The following is a 20,612-nucleotide window of genomic DNA, read 5'->3' as shown; positions in this document are numbered from 1 at the left end:
CTGCCGCCGCAGCGCAGGGCACGGCGCCGCTCTGACACCCGAAGGACGGAAGCAATGAAATCTCAGCGCCCTCCTGTTTCCATGGGTCCTGGCAATAGTGAGGTCACCAGGGACCCCCCTCACCAGCCCCTGCCGCAGGGCAGATGGGTAAGGCTCAGTTGTCTTCCCTCCCCCATCGCCCACAAGAAGGGCTGAGGAAGCACCTCAAAAACAGCCCTCAGCATCCACCAGCGCATAGAAGGAGGGGACGCTCCTGGGGCAGCTTGTGGGTCTTCCGTCCTTCAGGTATTCACCTGTTCTCAGCATCATCCCAGGGCTGACAGTTTCCCCCGCCCACACTCGGACCCCAGGCTGGCGCCACATCCGCCGGGAGCCGGATCCCGCCGGTCCCCCGGTCCGATGGGGCCTGGCACGGGACGTCTACCCGAGATCCCCGTGGCCACTCTCCCGGCTGTGGATCTGTGAGTCTCATGACTCCTCTGGTTACTAATGGCCTGGAAACTGCTTCATCCTCATGGTATGCATCTTCCTTCTTCACGCTAAACAGGGAATAGCAATGTTTGTTGGGCACTCCTGCCGCTCCTTCAGTGGCAGCAGCTCCCCTGTTAACAACCCCGGCCGCACTGCGCTGCCACCGGCCCCTCTGCTGTTCCAGTGATCTGGTGGCTTTGCCCGGCCAGATTTTGACCCGGTTTATCTCTTATCAGTCCCGTGCCCTTCAGACATGCTGCAATCCTCCGATCGCTGCTTCCCGCAGCTCTTTCCATGAGCCCTTTTGCAACCCCGTTGTAGGGACCGCCGGCCGCCCCTAGGTCCTGCCTGCCCGTGACGGGCTTCCCCAGGCTGCCTGCTCCTCCCCTCGGCAGCTCTGCTTCCTCGGGCCCTTGCCCAGCCCTTCCCCACCCGGCCCCGGTTGTTCACCCCTCTGAAAGGGCTCCCCGGGCTGTCCCCGGGGCTCACTGCCCGGCAGCGATGGCAGCCCAGCCCCGTGGTCCCTTATCACCCCATCTCTGCACGTGCTTCGAAGCCGCGACCTCGGCACCTTCCCGAACCTCATTTCGAGGATCCCGCGCCAGTCGTCCCCACGTCTCTGAGGTGTTGCCCCAGCCTCACCAGGACAGCAACATGTTTCCCAACCACTCTTCACCGGCTCCCCAGTGCGGCTCAGTGGTGGCAGAAATCTTCACCCAGAGATGCAACAGGGCCAAAGAAGCCACTTCTCCTCCTCCTAGAAAATCCCCATTTTCCCTCGCAAATCCCCGAGCCCCAAGCACCTGCCGCGAGTTTCAACGTGGCCAACATCCACACAGCCCCCAGGCTTCGTGCGTTTCACCCGTGCCTGCCTTGGCTCCGGGAGAGGCGGCTCCTAGACGTTCCCAACAGTGGAGCCAGGTCCTTCCTGCCTTTTGCCCCCATCCTGGGGCCTTTCATCCCCTTTTTCCTCTTTCCTGCCCCATCTCCGGAGCCACGCGGGATGCCGCCAGTGCTTCAGGGAGGGATGCTGCGGCAACGCCAGACTCCCGCGCCCCCACGCCACCCCTCAGAGCACGGAGCGGGCCGAGGGTCCCCAGCGGGAAGGGGGCACCGCGGCCCTTTGTCACCCCACGTCACCCCACGCTACAACTCGGGAACTTCTCCCGGCCCCAAGCGGCCGGGAACGCCTGCCCGGGGCGGGGAGCGGAGAGGGGCTGGCCGGGGCGGAGCGGGGGCGGGACGGAGCGGCGAGGACAGCGGAGGAGCGGAGGCAGGAGGCGCGGGGCCGGGGCGGAGCGGGGCGGGGCCGGGCCGGGAGGAACGGGGCGGGCGGGGGCCGGGCCGGGCCGGGCCGGGCGGGGGCCGCTCGCGGCGCTCGGCACCGGGCGCGTCCTGCAGCCGCTCGCCCTCCGCGGCCCCGGGAGCGGCGCCACCGTGGCCAGGCGCGGGGACACCCGGGATGTCCTCGTCGCCCGCGGAAGAGTGCCGGTCGCCCGTGGGGCTGGACTGCTGCAGCTGCTGTCTGGACCTGGCCAACCGGAGCGTGCTGGAGGAGGGGGCCGGGGGCGAGAACAACAACCCGGGCAGCCCCACCGTGAGCAGCTTCCGGCAGCTGCGGGAGCAGTTGGTCCAACAGAACCTCAACACGGACAAGCTGAGCTCCATCATGCGCCAAGACTCGCTGGAGCCCGTGGTGCGGGACCCCTGCTACCTCTTCAACCAGGGCATCTGCAACAGGAACATCGACCAGACCCTGCTCTCCATCCTCCTCCTCTTTCACAGGTGGGTGTCACCGCCGGGAGCTGCCGGGGGCCGGCCGCCCCGGGGCAGCGGGCTCGGAGGTGGCAGCGGTGTGGGGCTGGCAAGAGAGGGGAACTTGTGTGACCCCGGGGCTGGGGGATGTCAGCGGCGGTGGGATGTGGGTGGGGAGAGGCCGCGTTTGGCACGGAGTCCATACGTGGTGCCAGCCCATCCCTGGGTGCGGGTCCGGGTGGCTCTGCTCCGCCATGCCCGCCGTGCCCCTCTTGTGTGTGCCCCGTGTCTGCCGGGCAGTGACAACAGCCCCCAGCTGTGTGTCTTGGCCGCTGGCCTCTGTGCTCATCTCCCTGGCTACCTCCGTCCACAAAGACAGTGCCCGCAGGGGCATGGATAGTGTCCAGCTACAGACGGGCATCGGCTCCATTCTCCGTGGAGAGCACAGCAGGTTCCTTGGAAAGCAGCTGGGCTGCCTCGAAAGCCATCTTGAGCGTCACTGAGAGCCTGGGTAGGGAGCTTGAGAGTGCCAGAGCCAGCTCCTGCCCTTTCGACAGCTCCCCTGGCCCCCCCAAAGCGGACGCAGGTTTGGCCCAGAGTGGTACTGCCCGTCCCTGGAGTAGGGCTCTGCCCAGTCCAGAATGGTCTCGGGGCTGCTCTGGGCAGGCTCCCCGTGCCCCCACGGCCAAACATGCTGGGGGCTGCTCCCATCCATTTCCTGCTGGACTGAGGAGACAGATCTGCCCTGCTCCCCGCCTCTAGCAGTGAGGACAGAGGAGACGGAGCAGGAGCTCCCAGGGGCTGCCACTCTGCAAGCTCCCCAGCCCTGAGGAGGTGAAGCCCAGAGGCGAGGAGTGGACAGAGCTGTCTCAGGTCCTGCACTGGCGCTGTGTGGGGCTGGCTCTGGTGACAGAGGGCTGGTGACACCCTGTGCGGGAGCAGTTCGTACCGGGCTCTGGGTCTCCCCAGTTCGGCCTGGGGGAGCGGAGCTGGGCCCGTAGCGCCACAGGTGCCCGAGGCTGCCAGTGTCTTCAGCAGGCGGGACACAGCACCGGAGGGGATGTGTGGCCCGTCAGTACGGCAGGTACAGATGTCTGCCTGGCCGGCGCGGCAGGCAGCGGCTCCGGGGCTTGCTGCTCGGCCGTGGGTGGGTAAGGCGCAGGGGGAGCAGCACGCGTTCCGAGACGCCTCCCCATCCCCTTCCCGGCCCCCGCGCACACGCACCGTGGGCACGCTCCCGGGCCGTGCGCGGAGCGGCGGCGGGTGGGCTCACACGTGGCTGCCCCACGCGTGTGAGCCACCCCGGCGCACGCCCGCCTCCTCGCCCGGCAGCGTCTGACGCCGAGAGGCTGCTGCCTCGAGCCGGCCTTGGCGGAGACGCTCTTCCTGCACTTACATAACGCCGAGCTGCCGCTCAGGTAGCAAGGGAGGAGCTGGGCCACTCGCCAAGGCGCCGGTACCTGGCCCGTACGGGGAGCAGTGAACTTGCCCGCCTGAGAAGGAGCTGGAGCGAGAGGTTCCCCTCCTCCCTGGGAGGCTGCGGCCAGTTGGTACCGTGGGTGAACGGGAAAGTGAGACGCTGTTCCCAGCACGGGCTGCCAGGGCTGGGGTCAGAGCCAAGCACCTGGGCTGCTCGTTCGGGCAGTCAGTGACAGTGCCTTTGGGCCAGAGGCCACCAGCAGGCTGCTTTTGAACTCATCCCTGCTGAGGCAGGACCTGTGGTGCTCCTGGTGAGGTAGGGAGTGAGCAGAGATTCCAGGGGACAAGGATTTCTCCCTGTCAGAGTCTCTTAGCATTCCTTGCTGCCTGCCTTCCACGCCCCGTTGTGTGATGTGTCCCAAGAGGCTCCGTGCCTTGTGTTTGTGACAGGCTGTGCTACGGTGTGGTGCAAATCTGTGTCTCTCTATCACACCCAGTGTCCAGACACCTTGGTCTGGAGGCTGCCTGGGTGATCCCCTGTCACCCCTAGGTGGCACAGCATGGGAGAGCCGGGTGATGGCCCCAAGGCACTGGAGTGAGGTGTGCCCACACCTGTGTTTGCAGTTGTTTTGCTCCAGCCTGAACTTTCTCCTTCTGGGGAATGAGCCAACACATCCAAAAGGAGATAGCATACACAGCAGAGGATTCTGGGTGCCAGAGGAACACCCCGATAACATGCCTGATAAGGGCATCCTGCTGCTTGTACCAGGGAACCCAGACCATTTGATACCCATTGTTTTGGCTGATGTGCTCCTACAGCAATACAAGAGTGGGGGAAAGTTGTGTGGATCCTCGTGTGTGGCTGACATCCAGGACAGCACAGAATCCCTAAGATCCTAAACCCAGAGTCGAGTCTGGCTCTGGGGCTGCCTGGAGACAACATAGTCAGGGTCAGATCAGTGCTGGACTTCTCAGACAGCACACATTTTCAGCATGTCCAACCTGCCTCTGGGTTTCTTTGGCTGGGGGGTCCCTGCCAGGCTCTCCATACCCTTTGCTCACAGCAGGGATGATGTTAGGGATGCACAAGGAAGGCATGCTCCAGACCAGTTGCTTCCTGGGCTCATGCTCCTGCAGAAAGCCCTGCTGTTCCAGGAGTGCACGGGATCCTGTGCAGAAAGGGCTTCTCCCCACTGTGTCCTCACACAGGACATCACAAGCTGCTTTCCAGGGATGTCTCAGCAGTGCCAAGGGACCAAGCTCACATGGAAGCACCAGGTATAGGGAGGACACCCACCGAGGTAGCTGGGCACACCTTCTCCCTGCAGGTTCCAATGAAGTGGGCAGAAAGGTCTTTGCCATCCCTCTGTAATGCCACCATTATCCCAGAGCCAGACACAAGCCCAGTTGCGTGTAGGTCAGGGAGAGCAGGCCCATGACCACGTGGCACTTTTCCCTGGGCCAGGGGGCTGAGCAGAGCCAGTGGGTGGGAGGAGGTCAGCACTGCAGGGGAAGCAGCACCCCAGGCGTGCCCTAGAACATGATCCAAGGGGGACCAGCCTGGCTCTGAGTGGGGAGAGAAGGTACATGCCAGCTGCTTGCCCACAGCAGCCAGCCATGCCATCACTCCTGCCCAGCCTCTCCTGGGCAACACCTGGCAGCCTGTGCCCATCCTGCTCCGGGCTGTGAGGGGAGACCCCTCTGCATAGCCAGATCATCTGCAGGCACTGCCAGACCTGCTGCTCCATCCTTTGGTGTGAGCCATGAAAGGAGCTGAGGGCCACTTTCTCTGTGGCCTGGGCAAGCCACGGGAGTGACAGGGACGGAGGGAAGCTCTGTGTAAGGAGCTGGGGAAGCATGGATTTGGGCAAAGCAGGGCAGCAGTGCCTTTCCTGCTGAAAGGTCGGGCCAGCAAGCAAGAGCTGTAAGGGCAGCAGTACCAGGGTGGCATTTGTGTCTCAGCACCACTTGTTCCTGTCTGTTGGGTGTCACTTTGCAGCAGCAATGCAGGAAGAGGGGAGCCAGGGCATAAAGGGCATGCCGGGGCAGCAGGGCCAGGGCAAGCATTCCAGCTGGTTGAGTGGGCTGGAGAAACAAGGACACATTGATGGGGAGAGGGGCCATGAGTGAGTGTGAGAGAGGTGTGGGTGTAGGACTGAGCTGTCCTACTCTCCTCCTTCTGGCCCTGAGAGGGCTCTGCCATGGAGGGAGCCAGGAGACCACCACCCTCCAGAACCATGCACCAGGGCTTTCTTTGCTTTGTTCCCTCAAGACAGAGATGCACATGGCCTGACCTGTGGCCTGCAGTGTTGGTTGCAAGCCCTGCACACCACCGAGGTGCTGGGGAGATTTTGTTTCAGTGGCAGGAGTAGCTTGTACTTCTGGGAGGTGCTCCCCTTGGTATACCCAAATCCTCCTACCCTTGGGAAGATGTCAAGCAGGCAGCTCGCTCAGCCTGTCGTGGTCTCCATCACAGGCATCCCAACACTTTGGGACCCCCAGCCCATGACTCAGCAGACTTGGGGCCCATGTCCTAGCAGACCAGGCTCACAGGGGCTCTGCCACAGCACACTGGGTTGGCATGGCTTGGCAGGGCTGGAAACAGCATGTGCCACACCATCAACCATGCCTGTCCCTGCCTGCTCCTGCAAGACCCAGCTCCCTCCAGAAGGACATTCGTAACGTTCTCTGAAGCCCAGGAAAGCCCTGCTCAGCCCCTTGAGAGGGAGCCATTTGCCCCTGACCACAAGGCTATGGCCAAGGGGGCTGGCACAGCTAAGCCAGTCTGGTGATGCCAACGTCAGGTTCTCAGGAGTCTGTCAGCTTGGTTCTCTGGGGATTCTCCAGCACTGCCCATCTGCTAGGGCAGGCGCTTGGCTCTGCACAGGCAAAAGTAGTTGTCCCAAGGTCAGCCAGGGATGACAGCATGGCCCTATGGGGAAAAGGCTGGCCAGAATTTTTTTCTAGCTTTGAACTGTAAAGGTATGGAAGAGGTTGGAGCTGAAGGAGTCTGCAGGGGTCTGCCCTGATTTTAGCATCATGCTCCCTTCCTCTAGCATCACATTATCCCTTCCTGGTGAGACATGGCCTGATCCCGGATGGTCTCTGCTGGGACCAAACACCACCTCCTTGACCACTGCCCAGCACAAAGAGGGTTAAAGCTGACTCTGCACTTTGGGGGAGCACTGTGACTTGCATGGGACCAAAGGGCTTGGAAAGGCTTGGGATATATGTTGTCAGAGCCTGGAAGCTGTGTGTGTGCCCAGGCGACGTGACTGTGATGGGTCTGTACGCTTTATGTGGACTGCCAAGGCCAGTGAGGCTCCAGGTGGATCCTGCCCTTGGGAAGGACTGCGACCCTGTTGGTAGAGGGCAGAGAATTACAGAACCCATTAGGTTGGAAAAGACTTCTGAGATCATAATTTCCAACTTTAGCCCAGGGTGTGTGTCAGGGGAAGAGGGCTGCAGAGGCAAGAGAGCCTACAACCCATTCCAATGCTTCGCAGACGAGCTCTGAGTTATATTTATCCAGGTGCTGCAAATGGCTGGCTTTGGGACAGGAGATCATCCTCTGAGTGCTGAGTTATATTTATATATATATATAAATTGGAGGGGGCTTTTGCTGCAGAACAACTCTGGTGGCAGAAAGGAACTCTGGGCCCTCCAGACTCCAGTATCAGGGTAGGATCCAGTCCTTGCCACCCCCTACCTGCAGTTCCCTGGGGATGGCAGCCCCGTCTGGATTGGCAGAGGGTGGCAGATGCCATGGGGCAGGACAGGACATTTCCATGTCCTTAAATGAGACCATCACAGTGATATGCCAGTGAAAAGGAGCAGGACTACTCCGGGGTGGTTTGGAGGCAGGGGATGGGTGGTCTCAGGTTGTCCCCGAGAGTTGGCACAAACGAGGGGAGGGCTGGCTGCCGGGGTCAGGCACACAGAGAGCAACAGCAGCACCGCAGGTATACGTCCTGCCGGCAACTGATTGTCTTTCACGTTGTTATTGTTCTGAAATGTCAGTGACGGCAGGGTTTCACAGAAGCCCTCTGATTTGAAATGCCCGGGATTCCTTGCAAAGGCCAGGCGGGGTATTAATAACCGGCTCTGCCGAAGCCGCGCTGCCCTACATGTCCTTGCCTGACTTCTTGCGGCGGCTGGCTCCTGCAGCAGCCGAGCACAGCTCCTGTGCCCCCAGCCCCGCCGGGTCCCGTCTGTCCGGGCTGCGCAGCCCCAAGGGGGTCCCGCTGTCCCTCGGCCACTGGGGGCTGCCGGGGCTGCCCACAAGCGTCGGGCGAGGCGGGAGAGCTCCAGGCTCCAGCGCCTGTGCGAGGAGCCGGAGCGCCTCCAGAAACAGGCCTTATTCCGGGCTGGAAGAGCAGATTTGGGTAGCGTGGAGCGCGCTGCGCGGCTCCCGAAGCTCGCCTGCCTCCGTCCTCATTACATAATGAGCTGCCTCCCAATTAGCGAGCGGCACTCCCGCCCGCCGCAGGGCAGCGGCTGCCAGCGCCCAGCGGGGCTCCGGGAGCCCGCTCCTGCCTCCAAAGGGCCCGAGGGCTGCTCTGGGGGATGCCAGAGGCCCCGCTTCGGGGACCTCTCTGGGGCTGCGGATCCCTGCGAGGCTGAGTGAGGGGCTGGGGAGGAGAAGCCGGGCTGGCCGGCCCCTGCCCGCGGCTGCTGCCGTGCAGCGCCCCGCCGAGCCTCCTGCTGCGGGAGGAGCCTTCAGGGACTGCGGCGCCCGTGCTCTGTCCCCAGGGCCCTGGAACTGGAGCAGGAGAGGGCAGCCAGGGTCTGCGGGGATCCAGCCGGGGCTGTCCGGGATAACACAATCCGCTAAGAAGCAGGGACAGTTGTGGAGTCGTGGAGTTCAGAGCCATATCTGGCAGGAGCGCCGGGGCAGGGCACGGGTAACCAGGAGGTGATAACACCGAGTTCAATGACAAGACTCCAGTCCCGGCCCGTGGGTGTGAAACACTTTGCTCTACAGACAGATTTGTGGATGAAAGCTGTGCCAGGGGCTCAGCCTGCCATCCTCGCTCACAAGCTGGGCATCCCTGGTCCATGGGAGCAGGCAGCATGGTGGGGGTTAGCTGCATTGCCCCAGCAGCCAGGCATGATGCTCAGAGAAAGCTGTGGGGTTTTCACTGGGATGTGCTATACCTGGCTCTCTAACCTCAGCATTTGGCAGCGGTGAGACCCTTTGTGGGGAGCGGTGAGGTGCAAGGGTGCCCCACAGCCCCTGGCAGGGCACACACCAGGGTGCCTGCACTGGTTGGGCGGCAGCATGGGGCTGGTGTTGAGAAACACCAGCAAGATGGGAACGTTTGGCCACATGATCCAGGGCTGCTAACAACCCAATGAGCCTTTTTGTCTCTTCCTCTCCTACGCCAGCATGCCTGGGGAAGCTGTGACTCTGGGGGTTTCCAACATGGTGAGGAGGGCTTGGCTGGAACTGCGTGCTCTCTGACCTCCTCTCCTCACACTACTGCTGAGAGCAACTGCTGCTAGGGACAGAGGAGGAAGAAGAGGGTCTGGTGACAAAGTTAAAGAAAAATTGCAGTTCTCAGCAGGCTGGCTCGAGGGTGTGCACTTGCATGCTAGAAAAAACCAGAACTGGGAGTACAGCCAAGTACCTTTATCAGAGGAAGCAGTCAGCCCCACAGCTGGACACAGGAGCCTACCAGGGCTCCCTCCACCATCTCACATTGCCTCCAGCCTGACAGCTTGGAGAAGTCTCCACACCACCATCCGTGCCCATGCCTGCTGCCTGGTGGGGTGTGTCACCTCTGTCCCCTGCCCATGGCCACAGAGCTAATTCTGCCTCCATTGGGCATGAAGGGAAGGAGGACATGTTCCCTGTCAGTCTTCCCAAGGGTAGGTTCCCCCTCCAGCCTTCCCTCACTGAAACCCTCCCTGGGCTTCCCCCAGCATGGCAGGGACCACCACCTCTGTGTGGGCCACACATGACTCTGGTGTCCCCTGGCTTGGGACTGGGACCAGACAAGGCCAGCAGCACCAGCTCTGCAGGCAGCGGGTGCATCCCTATCCAGGCACATTCAGGTGTGCCCAGGAGTGGTTACCCACTGCTCTGGAGCAGCACATGCCCTGGGCTGGGGGATTTATCACCCCTCCAAGGGGTCTCATGGGCATGATCTGGACCCATATCAAACGGCTCCTGGTTGCATGGGGCTTCTGCATGTCCCACACAGCTCCTGGAAGGCACCAGAGGTGCTAAGGGGTACTGCCAGGCCTCAGGGAGCAGCTCAGCCAGGAAATCTCCGAGAGGAAGAAACCAAGATCTGGACAACAGGAGTGCTCTGGCAGTGCCAGGCCCCCAGCCCTTGGGACCAGCACAACAGCCCCACAGCAGTGCCATAGGGCAGGCAGTTGCTGTTCAGGATCCTGGAATTGGCATGGCAGATGACTCAGCCACCTGTTCACCCGTGGGCAGCCCCTAGCATTACCCCTCGATTCCCAGAACCAGCACAGAGCTGCTAGTCAAGACCAGGAGCTCCTCAGCACTGTCCCACAGCCCTTCCTGCCATAGGCTCCCTCAGGCCCCAGCCATCACCAGTGTCCCCAGCCACACTTCCCTGTCTTCCTGCAGGGCATGGGCAGGATGCCCTGGTGCAGGCATTCCCAGTCCCTTGGCTGGTACCACCACAGTTGCAGGATTTTGGGCTGTGACAGGCAGATTTTTCTTAGCTGTGTTTGCAAGCAGTGGCTTTTCCTCTCCCACTCTGCTGTGACCCTTGGAGCGGGAGACCTGGCTCTGCAGAGCAGCCTGGGCAGCCTTGGCTCTGTGCCTTTCCCAGTTTTCTCTCCAGTGTCTCTGAGGCCAGGCTATAAACATTTCCCACGCCTCAGACCCTCTGAAGGGCCTTTCTCCCATTGAGCTGAGTCCTTGGGAGAGAGCAAGCCAGGAAAACTGCCACGGAGCCATAAGCACAGCCTGGAGCAGGGGGAGAGCCAAGTCTGGGGAGCCAGGGCTGCTCCTGAAGCCCCAGCCACCCCTCTGGCTCCACTGGCTGCTACTGGGACAGGAGCATCCCTTGGTGTGTCCTCAGGCACTGCAAGCACCTGGAGCAGGTCCAGCATACAGGCTCAGTACAGAAACACGTCTTGGCTCTGGGGAAAGGGCATCCCATGACCCACAGCACTGTGCAGGTGTGGGATGCCAGGCAGCAAGAGGTAATACCCTCATTCTGCTCCATATCACCCCTTGCTCCAGCCTGGCAGAGCCCTGTGGCGGCTGCAGAACTCCAAGTCTCATTGCTGAGGAGGAGGTTGTCACTTAATGTCAGCCAGTAGGGGGGCCGGCATCTTCTGAGCTAAGGCACAGGCTGTATAAGGGCTGCGGGGCTGCTGGCAGCTCTGGGGTGTCCTGCAAGGCCACTGCTGGGGTGATATCACCACTGGCTGGTGTCATCACCTCTCCTCACTGCTCGATGACAACCGCGGGTGCCTTTTTTTTCCCCAGAGAGCACAACAATTAGTGTCACAATTACCCTGTATTGCAGCTGCTGTCGCTGTTACCAAAATAACCACAGGCACAAGCCGGGCCCAGCCTGATGAACCTCCTGTCACTGTGTGTGGATACAGGAGATGCCATGCTGCTGCCTCAGGGATGCAGGACACTGCCCCTCTGGCCCAGCCTGCTCCAAGTGCCCGTCAGTGGTGCCATAGGGTAATTCTGAGACCAGGAAACCTGCTCGTTAGGAACAGCAAGGTGGTGTGTTGCCCACCCTGCTCTGCTTGGAGCAGCAGGAGCAGGTGGTGGGAGAGGAGGAGGCTGCAGGCAACCTGGCAAGGCCAGGGCTGTGGTGTGCTAGGAAATGGCCCCCCACCGTTTGGGGTGCAGCTGGAGCCCAGTGCAGGACTCTGCTGCTGCAGGGGCACTGGGGCAGCTCAGAGGGGCTCCTGGGGAGAGCTGGCACAAAGTAGGATCCAGCAGAGCTGGGAGCTGCTGCTCCCACTGTGGAAGTGCCAGCAGGGTCGCAGGTGACACCCAAGTGCTGAGGGTGCCCTCCCGCTAAGCAGGAGCATGTGGAGCTGCCCAGTGCCACGCTGCTGACACGGGTGTGCAGGGTTAGTCAGGGCAGCATGCTCAGGGGGTGCCAGCATCGCTCGTGCATCTGCACACAGAGCAGCAGCATTTGTTTGGCACACAGAGTGTATGTCACGGCGTCACAGGGGCATGCAGGTCAGAAAAGACCTCAAGATCATCAGCTCCAGGTACTAAACTAATGTGCTTGCACATGTGTGCCAGCAGGACACACCAATGTGCACATGCTCCTGTGCTCAAAGCATATGCTCCTGTGGGCTGCAAACACGCATGTGCATGCAGGGGGCACGGACGTGTGGGTGTGCTGCGTGTGCACGCACATGTGCAGGCAGGACTTGCTTGTAGGGGCTGCAAGGTGTGCTGTGGTTGTGTGCACCCCACGAGACATTCAGGAGCCCTGCCCCCACATGAAGCGAGGGGCTGTGAGGGGGGCTACAGCCCCCTGCCCAGCCTGACCTGCCCTGGCCACGGCTGCATAGGGATCCCTCATCTACTGAATGCCAGGAAAGAAACTTCTGCTTCTCCATCCCTCCAGAGCATCCCTCCCTGGGGCCTCTTGAGGGCCGACAGCATCCTGCCCAGCGTGAGTGAGGAGCCCATGCCCTGTGCAGAGATGTGGGCTGGGTGGAAAAACCCAGGAGGACTGCAGGAAAATCAGTGACTTACTCTGGCTCATCCTTGCAATAGTCCCAGCTCCATGGGAAAAATATTGGAGGTGGCAGAGCTGAAGCAATCTCCCCCCAAAGTGTTTTCCAGCTTCACTCCAGCAGCTGCAGAAATGTTTCGTTTTTGCCGTCAGTCCTTTGTGCCTGAGTGCTGCATGAGAAAGGTAGCAGGCAGGGACCAGGAACCTCCAGCCGTGAGACAAGGACCACCCGCCAGGGTCTGGTCTGTCGGTTCTGGAGCCCTCAGTCCCTGCCACTAATGATTTAGGGCTTCCTTTGGGAAGGAGGCTGAGCCAGGACTGGGGGGGGGCATATCACTGGAGGTGGGAAAACAGGAACAGCTGCCAGGGCTGGGGCCCACCCACCCCATCTCCCTGCTGCTGACATCTCTCTGCAGAAGACAGGAGATGGCACCAGTGTGGGAGAAAATGCTCTTCCCATCTCTCCTGTCTTCTCCACAGTGAAACCATCATGCTTCAGGAGCTGCAGTGGCAAACTCAGTCAAGGGAACCCTGGTGTGAGCGGTCTGGACTTGTCCCAGCAAGGGGACAAAGCTGTGTCCCAGGGACTGCCACCAAGCCCACCACCAGCCGCTCTGGGGACAAGTGCACACAGAGGCCTTTCATCTCCCCAGGGAGGGGGGCACCCCCGCAGCTCGGGATGGCACACTAGCCATTGGACTTGAAAGGGCCAATTGAGTGCAGCTGAGGTCATCTCCCAGCCTGTTTACCCTGTGGCTGGAGCCCCTGGATGCAGCCGACACCCGGGCTGTCTCTGCCACTGCAAACTGGGGGGACGCAGCCACAGGCAGAGCCAGCATCGCTGCTAGAAACAGAGGGGCCGGAACGGGTCAGGGGGTGGCATGGCCTTCCAGCCGCTCTACTCCCCGAGCCTCTTCAGAAGGAGGGACTGGTAAGTAGGGCCTGGTGTGGGCGATGGGGGGAGCACAGGCCAGCCTGGGGTCTTGGGGGACAGACACCTGCCTACTCCCTGCAGCGCCAGCACCCTGCTCAGCCCCTGTATAGCAGCTTTGTGTGGGCTGGAGTAGTGCTAACACAGGGGGTTGTGCATAATCCCTCCCACAGATGGTCCCACCGGGGAGAAAATGCTTTCTCACATCCCCACATCAAACCCCAGGGCACCCGCGTATGCCCGGCTGCGGGTCCCAGACAGCACAGCATCCTCACCCTGCCCTGGGAGGGAATTGCGGTTTGTGGAGAGCTGCCTGGCTGGGTCTTGCTCCCAGCAGCAGCTGTGCTGCAGTGTGCCTCAGTTTCCCTTTCTGATAGGGAAAGTCCCACTCTGCTCCCTCTTCCCACTCAAGGAAGGGGCATAGCAGCACACCCACAAGTCAGGGTTGCTTGGCCTCTCTCCACAGTCAATTCCAGGCACATTTATACCGCCTGGATCAGGACACTCGGTGTCCTTTGCAGCATCCCTGGGGTGCGCATGTCCTGCCAGCACTAACTCTTTCTTAGATACTATTCCATTCAGCATCAGCCTCAACATGCCCTGCAGGGGATGAGCCCCCGGGGCCGGGGCAGCACGCAACCACTGAGCAAAGTTCCCCCAGACCCAGGTCTAGAGGGCAGAGATAAGTGGGTGGCCAAGGGCAATGGGGTGGCACACCCCAGCCCCTGGGATGCTGGGGGGCGTTTTAGGGGCCCTGCTTCCACTCCTCGGAGGAGACCCACTTGCTTTATGTCTAAACCGCTGCGTGGAGGCGGGGAGAACCCGCCGTGACCTTGCCCACGCGTGTGCACCCACGGGGATGCCGCTCGGCAGAAGCACAGGCAGACCGCCGCCCCTGCAGTGCCGGCCGTGGCCGCGGGGGGGCGCCGCCCGGTGCGGGGTTATGTAACGCTGGGCGGGGCGCCTTGGGCACCGCTGCCTTTCGCACCGGGGGTTGTGTTTGCGCCCCGCGGCCCTTGTCCGGCTGTTGTTCTGTACCCCCGGACTGTTCTGCAGCCCAGCAGTGATGGTGTTTAGTGCTCTGCACCGAGGTTTGCTCTGCATCCCTTGGTGGTTGTTCCGCACCCAGGGCGTGTTCTGTACCTCGAATTTGTTCTGCACCACAAGGTCACTGTTCTGCACTCTAGAGTTCTTGTTCTGCACCCCGGGTCTGCTCTGCACCCTGGGGTTGTTTTGCTCTGTACCCCGAGTTCGTTTTGTACGTCCACTTTGTTCCGTATCCAGGGGCCGCTGTGCACTCTGGGGCTGTTGTTCTGTACCCCGGGTTTGTTCTGCATTCCGCAGTTGTTGTTCTGCAACCTCGGGGCGTGTCCTGTACCCTGCGCTGGTTTTGCGCCCCGGGTTTGCTCTGCGCGCAGGTTTTCGTTTCCCCTGCTGGAGTTGTTTTTTACGCCTAGGTTGTTTCTCCACTCTCGTTTCTGTTATCACTCCTGTTTATGTTTGTTCTGCACCCTCGTTTCTGTTATGCACCCCGGTTTTTTCGGCAGCCCAGGTTTTCAACCTGTTGAAAAACAGGTTTCTGTTTTTCCCTCCCGTTTCTATTTTTCAGCCCAGGTTCTATTTTGAATGCCCGTGGCTCCTCTTCCCCTCTTGCCTCCCCTTCACAGTCCCGGGGCCTCACTGTGCGGGACCTGCCGGCTGCATCTCCAAATGCAGACCGAGTTCACCCCTTCTCCCAGCCCCCAGGCAGGTGCGTGTGTCCCCCGGCCGAACCCCCATCCTGGGTGCCCCGGAGAACAGAAACAGCACGTTCAGGCGTGCGGACTCTGGGGCTGTACCGGCGGTGCCAGGACTCTGCTTGCAGCAGACGAGGGCTGTGAAGAGGGGTGCAGATTAGGGGGGACACGGTGCTGAAGCGAGGGGTTCTTGCGCTGGGACGGCGCCGTGCTGTGATTTAACTGGAAGGGCTGGACGGGTTGCAGAGAGGGGCAGTACCGGGGTGCAGTGTGCCGTACCGGGGGGCAGTGTGCTGTACCGGGGGGCAGTACCGGGGTGCAGTGTGCCGTACCGGGGGCAGTACCGGGGGGCAGTGTGCCGTACCGGGGGGCAGTGTGCCGTACCGGGGGCAGTACCGGGGGGCAGTGTGCCGTACCGGGGGCAGTACCAGGGGGCCGTACCGGGGGCAGTACCGGGGGGCAGTGTGCCGTACCGGGGGGCAGTGTGCTGTACCGGGGTGCAGTGTGCCGTACCGGGGGGCAGTGTGCCGTACCGGGGGGCAGTGTGCTGTACCGGGGGGCAGTACCGGGGGGCAGTGTGCCGTACCGGGGGCAGTACCGGAGCAGCCCCCGGCGCGGCGCTGCGGGCGGCGGGCGGTCCCGGCCGTGTTCGCCCCTCCCGGCAGGGCGGGCACCGCCGATATAAGCGGGGGCGGCGGGGAAGGCCCGGCACTGCGTTGTGCGCCGTCTGTGTGAGCGTGTGTCGCTACTGCAGCCATGAGCACCGGCATGTACCAGTCCCCCATGGAGGTGGCTGTCTACCAGCTCCACAACTTCTCCATCTCCTTCTTCTCCTCCCTGCTCGGGGGGGATGTGGTCTCCGTGAAGCTCGACAACAGGTAGGGGCAGCCCCGGTGCCCTCGCCGCGGAGCGCTGGGGGAATGGGTGTGCAGTGCCCGGGGGGCGGCTGCGAAGCCCGGTCCTGAGGTGGGGGGCATCGCCGCTCCGGGAGCGAAGGACATACGCGACCCGCGACTGAATTCATTAACTCCCTTGCCGAGGGGGGACGCCCCGATGCGCCGCTGGGGGGGAGGTGTCGCGGACCCCTGTGGAAGGGACATGTTCGATGCTGACCCTCGACCTCTCCGCTCTCTTCCAGCGCCTCCGGAGCCAGCGTGGTGGCCATCGACAACAAGATCGAGCAGGCGATGGTGAGCTGCAGCGCTGCGCCCTCTCCCCCGACCTTCCCCCATCACCCCGCGGGTGCCGTGCCCGGGGGTGGACTTCCCGCTCCGGGTGGGTGCTCTGTCCATGGCGCCAGGGTCCCTCTGCCCACGGGGGTCCGCGCTCGCCAGCCCTCTGCAAAGGCAGAGGCGCTCTTTGTCTGCAGCCGCCGCGAAGCTCATTGGCTCCAGCTGCTCCGCAGTGCGCAGAGTGAGGGTGGACATGGACGGGGACTTTTGGGCTCTGGGGTTGCCCGAGCTGGGCTCCCTGGTTCTTCCACACCCCCCCCCCCCAAATGCCAGGGCAGGGGAGGGGGCCGGAGAGTGCTTCTGGATGCAAAGAGAACCAGAGAGATGGTGGCTGAGGGAGCTATGCTGGATGAGCACTGAGCCCTGGCCGAGATTCCAAGGTTGGGGTGGGGAGGGATAGTCCTTGGGAAAAGCTTCTGCAGCATTTGGCACTTGCCCTCAGCACTTGAGAACAGGAGAGAGCAACCCCCAGGGAATTACTCTCCATTGATCAGTCTCTTTCATGGCCTTTTGCAGGATCTTGTGAAAAATCATCTGATGTATGCTGTGCGGGAGGAGGTGGAGGTCCTGAAAGAGCAAATCAAGGAACTGTTGGAGAAAAACTCCCAGCTGGAGCGTGAGAACAGCCTCCTGAAGACCCTGGCCAGCCCTGAGCAGCTGGAGAAGTTCCAGTCCCGGCTCCCAGCAGAGGTGCCGTGCCCTGAGGAGCAGAGCCCCGGGGTGGCTGCCCCGGCCCAGCACTCCGGGGGCTCTGCGGTGTAAGGTGGCTCTGTCCTCGGGGTGGACAGAGCCACAGAACTCTTTCTACTTAATCTCCTGCAAAATCGTTTCTGCCTTCATCTCACACGAAGGGCTGCCAGACCCTGGCACTGAGCCGTGCCCCTGGGGCAGCCGTGGCCAGCCTGCAGAGCCAGCGGCTGTCTCCTTCACGAGGATGCTCTTCTGCAAGGAAGACAGGGGCAGCTGGACCCCCGTCCCCATCCCACCGCCCAGCAGGTGCCAGGAGGAGATGCGGTACCTGTCCCGAGCTGTGCTGAGGGGCAGAGCCGGGCAGTCTTTGGCCCTGCCATGGTGACCTGCGGTTGGAAGGAGCGCCCGCCAAGGCCCAGGCCACGGCTGCGTTCTGCAGGGAAGTGTCTCCTGCTGCCAGAGCCTGACACTGGAGGGAGATGGATGCTCAGTGAGCGAAGCAGATACGTCCCGCGAGCCACCCAGCCAGGAGCCTGCTGGAATCCGACCCAGACTGAGCAGCACCGGGGGTGGCAGCTGCAGTGTAGACCGTGGCCGAACGCACAGCAGTGTGGGGATTACAAGGAAAAAAAAGCTTGTTTTGTTAGTTTGGGCATCTTCTGTAGCTGTATCTATGTATAAACATGTGCACGAAAGGTGCCTCTGAGGCTGTGGGGTGCACACACTGGGTCAGCCGTGCCCGTTTGAACAGCTGGGGCATTTGAAGGCAGACTGGAATGGTGAGCACCTGTCAGTGGGCAGCCAACTACTGCAAGTGGCACTGAGGAGGGGACAGCTTTACTCCTGTCTGGCATCCCACCTGACAGAACTGTGTGGCAGCGCTGGGAGGATCTGACTGACCACTGAGCAGAGCCACAAGCCAGGTTGTGCTCCAGCCCACTGGGGTGGAGGAGCCAGCCCATGCTCCTGGGCTCCTCTCTGTCCCTGGCCTGTTCTCTGGGATGTGACGGGACATTGCTTTTGATGTCAGAAGCGGTGACACTGTTGTGTAAATCTGAATAGAGATGGCAATAAACTCTACTTTTTATATATACCTGTGCCCCAAACTGTGTCTGTGGCTGGAAAGAGGGGGGAGAGTGATGGCACTGGGGAGAGGCTGGGAATTGCTGGAATGGGACTGGTGAGGATACTGGGCTGGTGCTGTTCCCCACCTGGGAAAACTTGGCAGCTCTCCACCTTTGTGGGGGGTTTAGTTCCTCATAGATGGTCCTGGCTGAGCCAAGACGGGTTTTGGAGATAAGAGCAGGCAGCCCCTTCCCAGGGGTTGGATGTGTGGTAGGGAAAAGCGCTGTGAACCTGCAGGTCTCTGTCCCCTCTGTCACACCTGTGCAAGGGCAGACTTGGGGGCACAAGCAGGAAGGAAGCTCTTCTCAGGCCGTGTGGAGCTGTATGTACCCCCAGCTCTGCTCTTCCTGTGGTGGTTTTGTTCTCACAGCCATCATTGATTATTTTTGGGGTTTTTTTTCTTTCTTTGGGGTATTTTGGTTTTGGTGGGGTTTTGTTTGTTTGTGTTGGTTGGTTGCTTGGTTGATTGATTTTTTGGGGTTTGTTTTTGTTTTAGTTTTTTGGGGATTTTTTTTGTTTGTTTTTTGTGGGTTTGGTTTTTTTTTTGTTTGTTTGGGTTTTGGTTTGTGGGGTTGGGTTTTTTTGGTTTGTTTTTTTTTTTGTTTGTTATGTTTTGTTTTTGTTTGGTTTGGTTTTTTTCATTTTGGGCTATCTCAAAACATGATATGAGAGTAGGAGGATTGGTCATCTGGACTGAATGGTGCTGGACAGGGCTGGGGGATGCCCCAACCCTCTTCAAGGGCACAGCCAGCTTTTGATTCAACTCAATGGGGTATATGAGGGAGGGCAAAAAATCTTCAAACCCTCCATTTCTGAGGCTGCTGATGGCTACTACAGGTTAAACCCCAGAGGTGTTTGTGCAGAGCCCCAGGCTGGCAGGATGTTTGAGGCAAGGTGCAGTATCCTCCCACAGGGTTTTCTGGGAACAACTCCTGGGCCATCCAGAGCCACCCTTGGGCCGGCAGTGCCTGGGCCCGGGGAGCAGGTAGGTGACCATACCCTGTGCCACAGCAGCACAGCTCCACACGGTTCCATGTCTCTGCTGTGGTGAGGGCGGTTCAGCCCCGGCCCTGTGTGAGTCACGGTGGAGCTGGGGGTGGTTGGCACCCTGGAAACGTGGGGTAAACAGCAAAACACAGGCCACAGGGGCTTGAAATCATTGTTGGGTGGCTTTGTCCTCCCTGTTCTGTCTGTCCCAACACGGTGACCCCACAGCAGCCTTGTGCAGGCAGCCCTGCAAGTGCTCCAGTGCAAGGGCACACGCACGTGCCTTGTGAGTACATGTGTGTCTGATGACTTTTCCTGTGTGTGTGTAAACAGTCTCAGGCCGCCCTACCCTATACATAACACATGCCTTGCACACACGGGCACTGCAGCAGCCTGTGGGGGACGCACACAGCAGAACACCAGTTCTGCCAGCCTCTCACACTTAGAGCTGTTCCACAAGGCAGCTGGATCCAGCTGTGCTTGCACTGGCCAGGTCACTGGTGGTGGGTGTTGGGGGTGCTGGGAAAGGGTCTGGACATCCTTCTGGCCCCTTTTGGCTGCGGAAGCTTTGGCCTGCAGAAATGAGCTCTGTGCCCCATTTGTTCTAATTGCCCCCCTCAATGCATATGCGTTCGAGGGGTGCAGTGATGGCGTTGGGAGTCCTCTTTGCTGCCTCTCCCGGTCCTCTGTCCCCACAGCACAGAGGCACAGGGGAACAGGCTGTGGCAAAACCGCTCGTTGTAGCCACCCGTGCCAAACCACTTGTTTCAGAGCTCAGCCTTCCTCCCACGGGTAGGCAGAGCCTTTCCCATCCTGCTGTATGGTGTGACAAAGCGCCAGCCAATGGCACAGGGCAGCCCTTGCAGGGCTCCCACCTCCCCACTGCCCCACGGTGCCCCAGGGGTTAACACAGCCCAGCATCCCGCGCCCCCTGACCCCCTCCACCCGGCCTCCCCTGGCCCCCCGGTGTCTCCCAGCCCTGGACCCACCCTGACTGGCTCAGCTCAGGGGCATGACAGAGAAAAGGGCCAGGGGGTGCATGTTGTTGCAGAGGGTGGGAAACACGTGTACATGATGCTTAGTGCAGCAGGCACAGGTGAGCAGCAGCCTGGGAGCAAGTTTGGAGCAGCACAGGGAGGGCAGCAGGATTTGAGGGTCCGCCCAAGGGTAAGGATATAGGGGAGACAGCCCCAGCCCTGCATGTTCCCACTCCTTCACTGGGTTCTCCTAGGGAGATTCCACTCCAGCCAGGCAGAAGGGCATTATGCAACATCCCTCCCTGCGCCTCAAACACTGTGTGCTTCCCTGCTCCTCAAATCGAACACCATGTCCCAGCCCAGCCCAGCCCTGAGGGAGCCTTGCAGATAGATGCATGCATGGGATTTTCCATGCAGTCCTTAGTGCGGCATCCCCCTGGATCCGCATCAGCCCACACAGGGAGGCCTGGGGACTCTCTCAGAAGGGAAGCTGTGCTGCACAGTGTAGGGTCCCACTGGAGAGTGGCACAAGCTGTGGTGCCAGCAAGTGGCAGCTCAGTGCCATGGGGTTGGTGCATGGT

General features: G+C 61.1%; 1 protein-coding gene across 6 annotated transcripts; it reads left to right on the top strand.

Annotated features, from left to right (window-relative positions):
* The first annotated feature begins 1,810 nt into the window (after positions 1-1,810).
* On the top strand, positions 1,811-18,035 carry TSC22D3 (TSC22 domain family member 3). Of its 6 annotated transcripts, none has more exons than XM_066333790.1 (4): positions 1,812-2,256; positions 14,894-15,034; positions 16,159-16,295; positions 16,769-17,076. In XM_066333790.1, exons 1-4 carry the CDS (start codon positions 1,934-1,936, stop codon positions 16,870-16,872), a joined length of 705 nt encoding a protein of 234 aa, XP_066189887.1. In that variant the 5' UTR covers positions 1,812-1,933; the 3' UTR covers positions 16,873-17,076. The 6 variants fall into 6 exon arrangements, with proteins under 6 accessions (XP_066189891.1, XP_066189887.1, XP_066189886.1 ...); XM_066333789.1 differs by having other exon boundaries at positions 1,816-2,256; positions 16,159-16,210; positions 16,769-18,035; XM_066333792.1 differs by lacking the exon at positions 1,812-2,256 and adding an exon at positions 14,328-14,451 and having other exon boundaries at positions 16,159-16,210; positions 16,769-18,035.
* The last annotated feature ends 2,577 nt before the right edge of the window (positions 18,036-20,612 follow it).

Source organism: Sylvia atricapilla, chromosome 21, assembly GCF_009819655.1.
Source record: "Sylvia atricapilla isolate bSylAtr1 chromosome 21, bSylAtr1.pri, whole genome shotgun sequence".
NCBI classification, from domain to species: domain Eukaryota; kingdom Metazoa; phylum Chordata; class Aves; order Passeriformes; family Sylviidae; genus Sylvia; species Sylvia atricapilla.
Note: the sequence above shows the minus strand (reverse complement) of the source record. Positions and strands in the feature narration are given on the sequence as shown.

Bases quoted from the DNA above. Each gene is read 5' to 3' on its own strand.
- TSC22D3 (XM_066333789.1), top strand. From the start codon at position 1,934: ATGTCCTCGTCGCCCGCGGAAGAGTGCCGGTCGCCCGTGGGGCTGGAC. The intron at 2,257-14,893 runs GTGGGTGTCACC...TCTATTTTTCAG, and splicing joins ATCCTCCTCCTCTTTCACAG to CCCAGGTTCTATTTTGAATG. The intron at 15,035-16,158 runs GTGCGTGTGTCC...GCTCTCTTCCAG, and splicing joins TTCTCCCAGCCCCCAGGCAG to CGCCTCCGGAGCCAGCGTGG.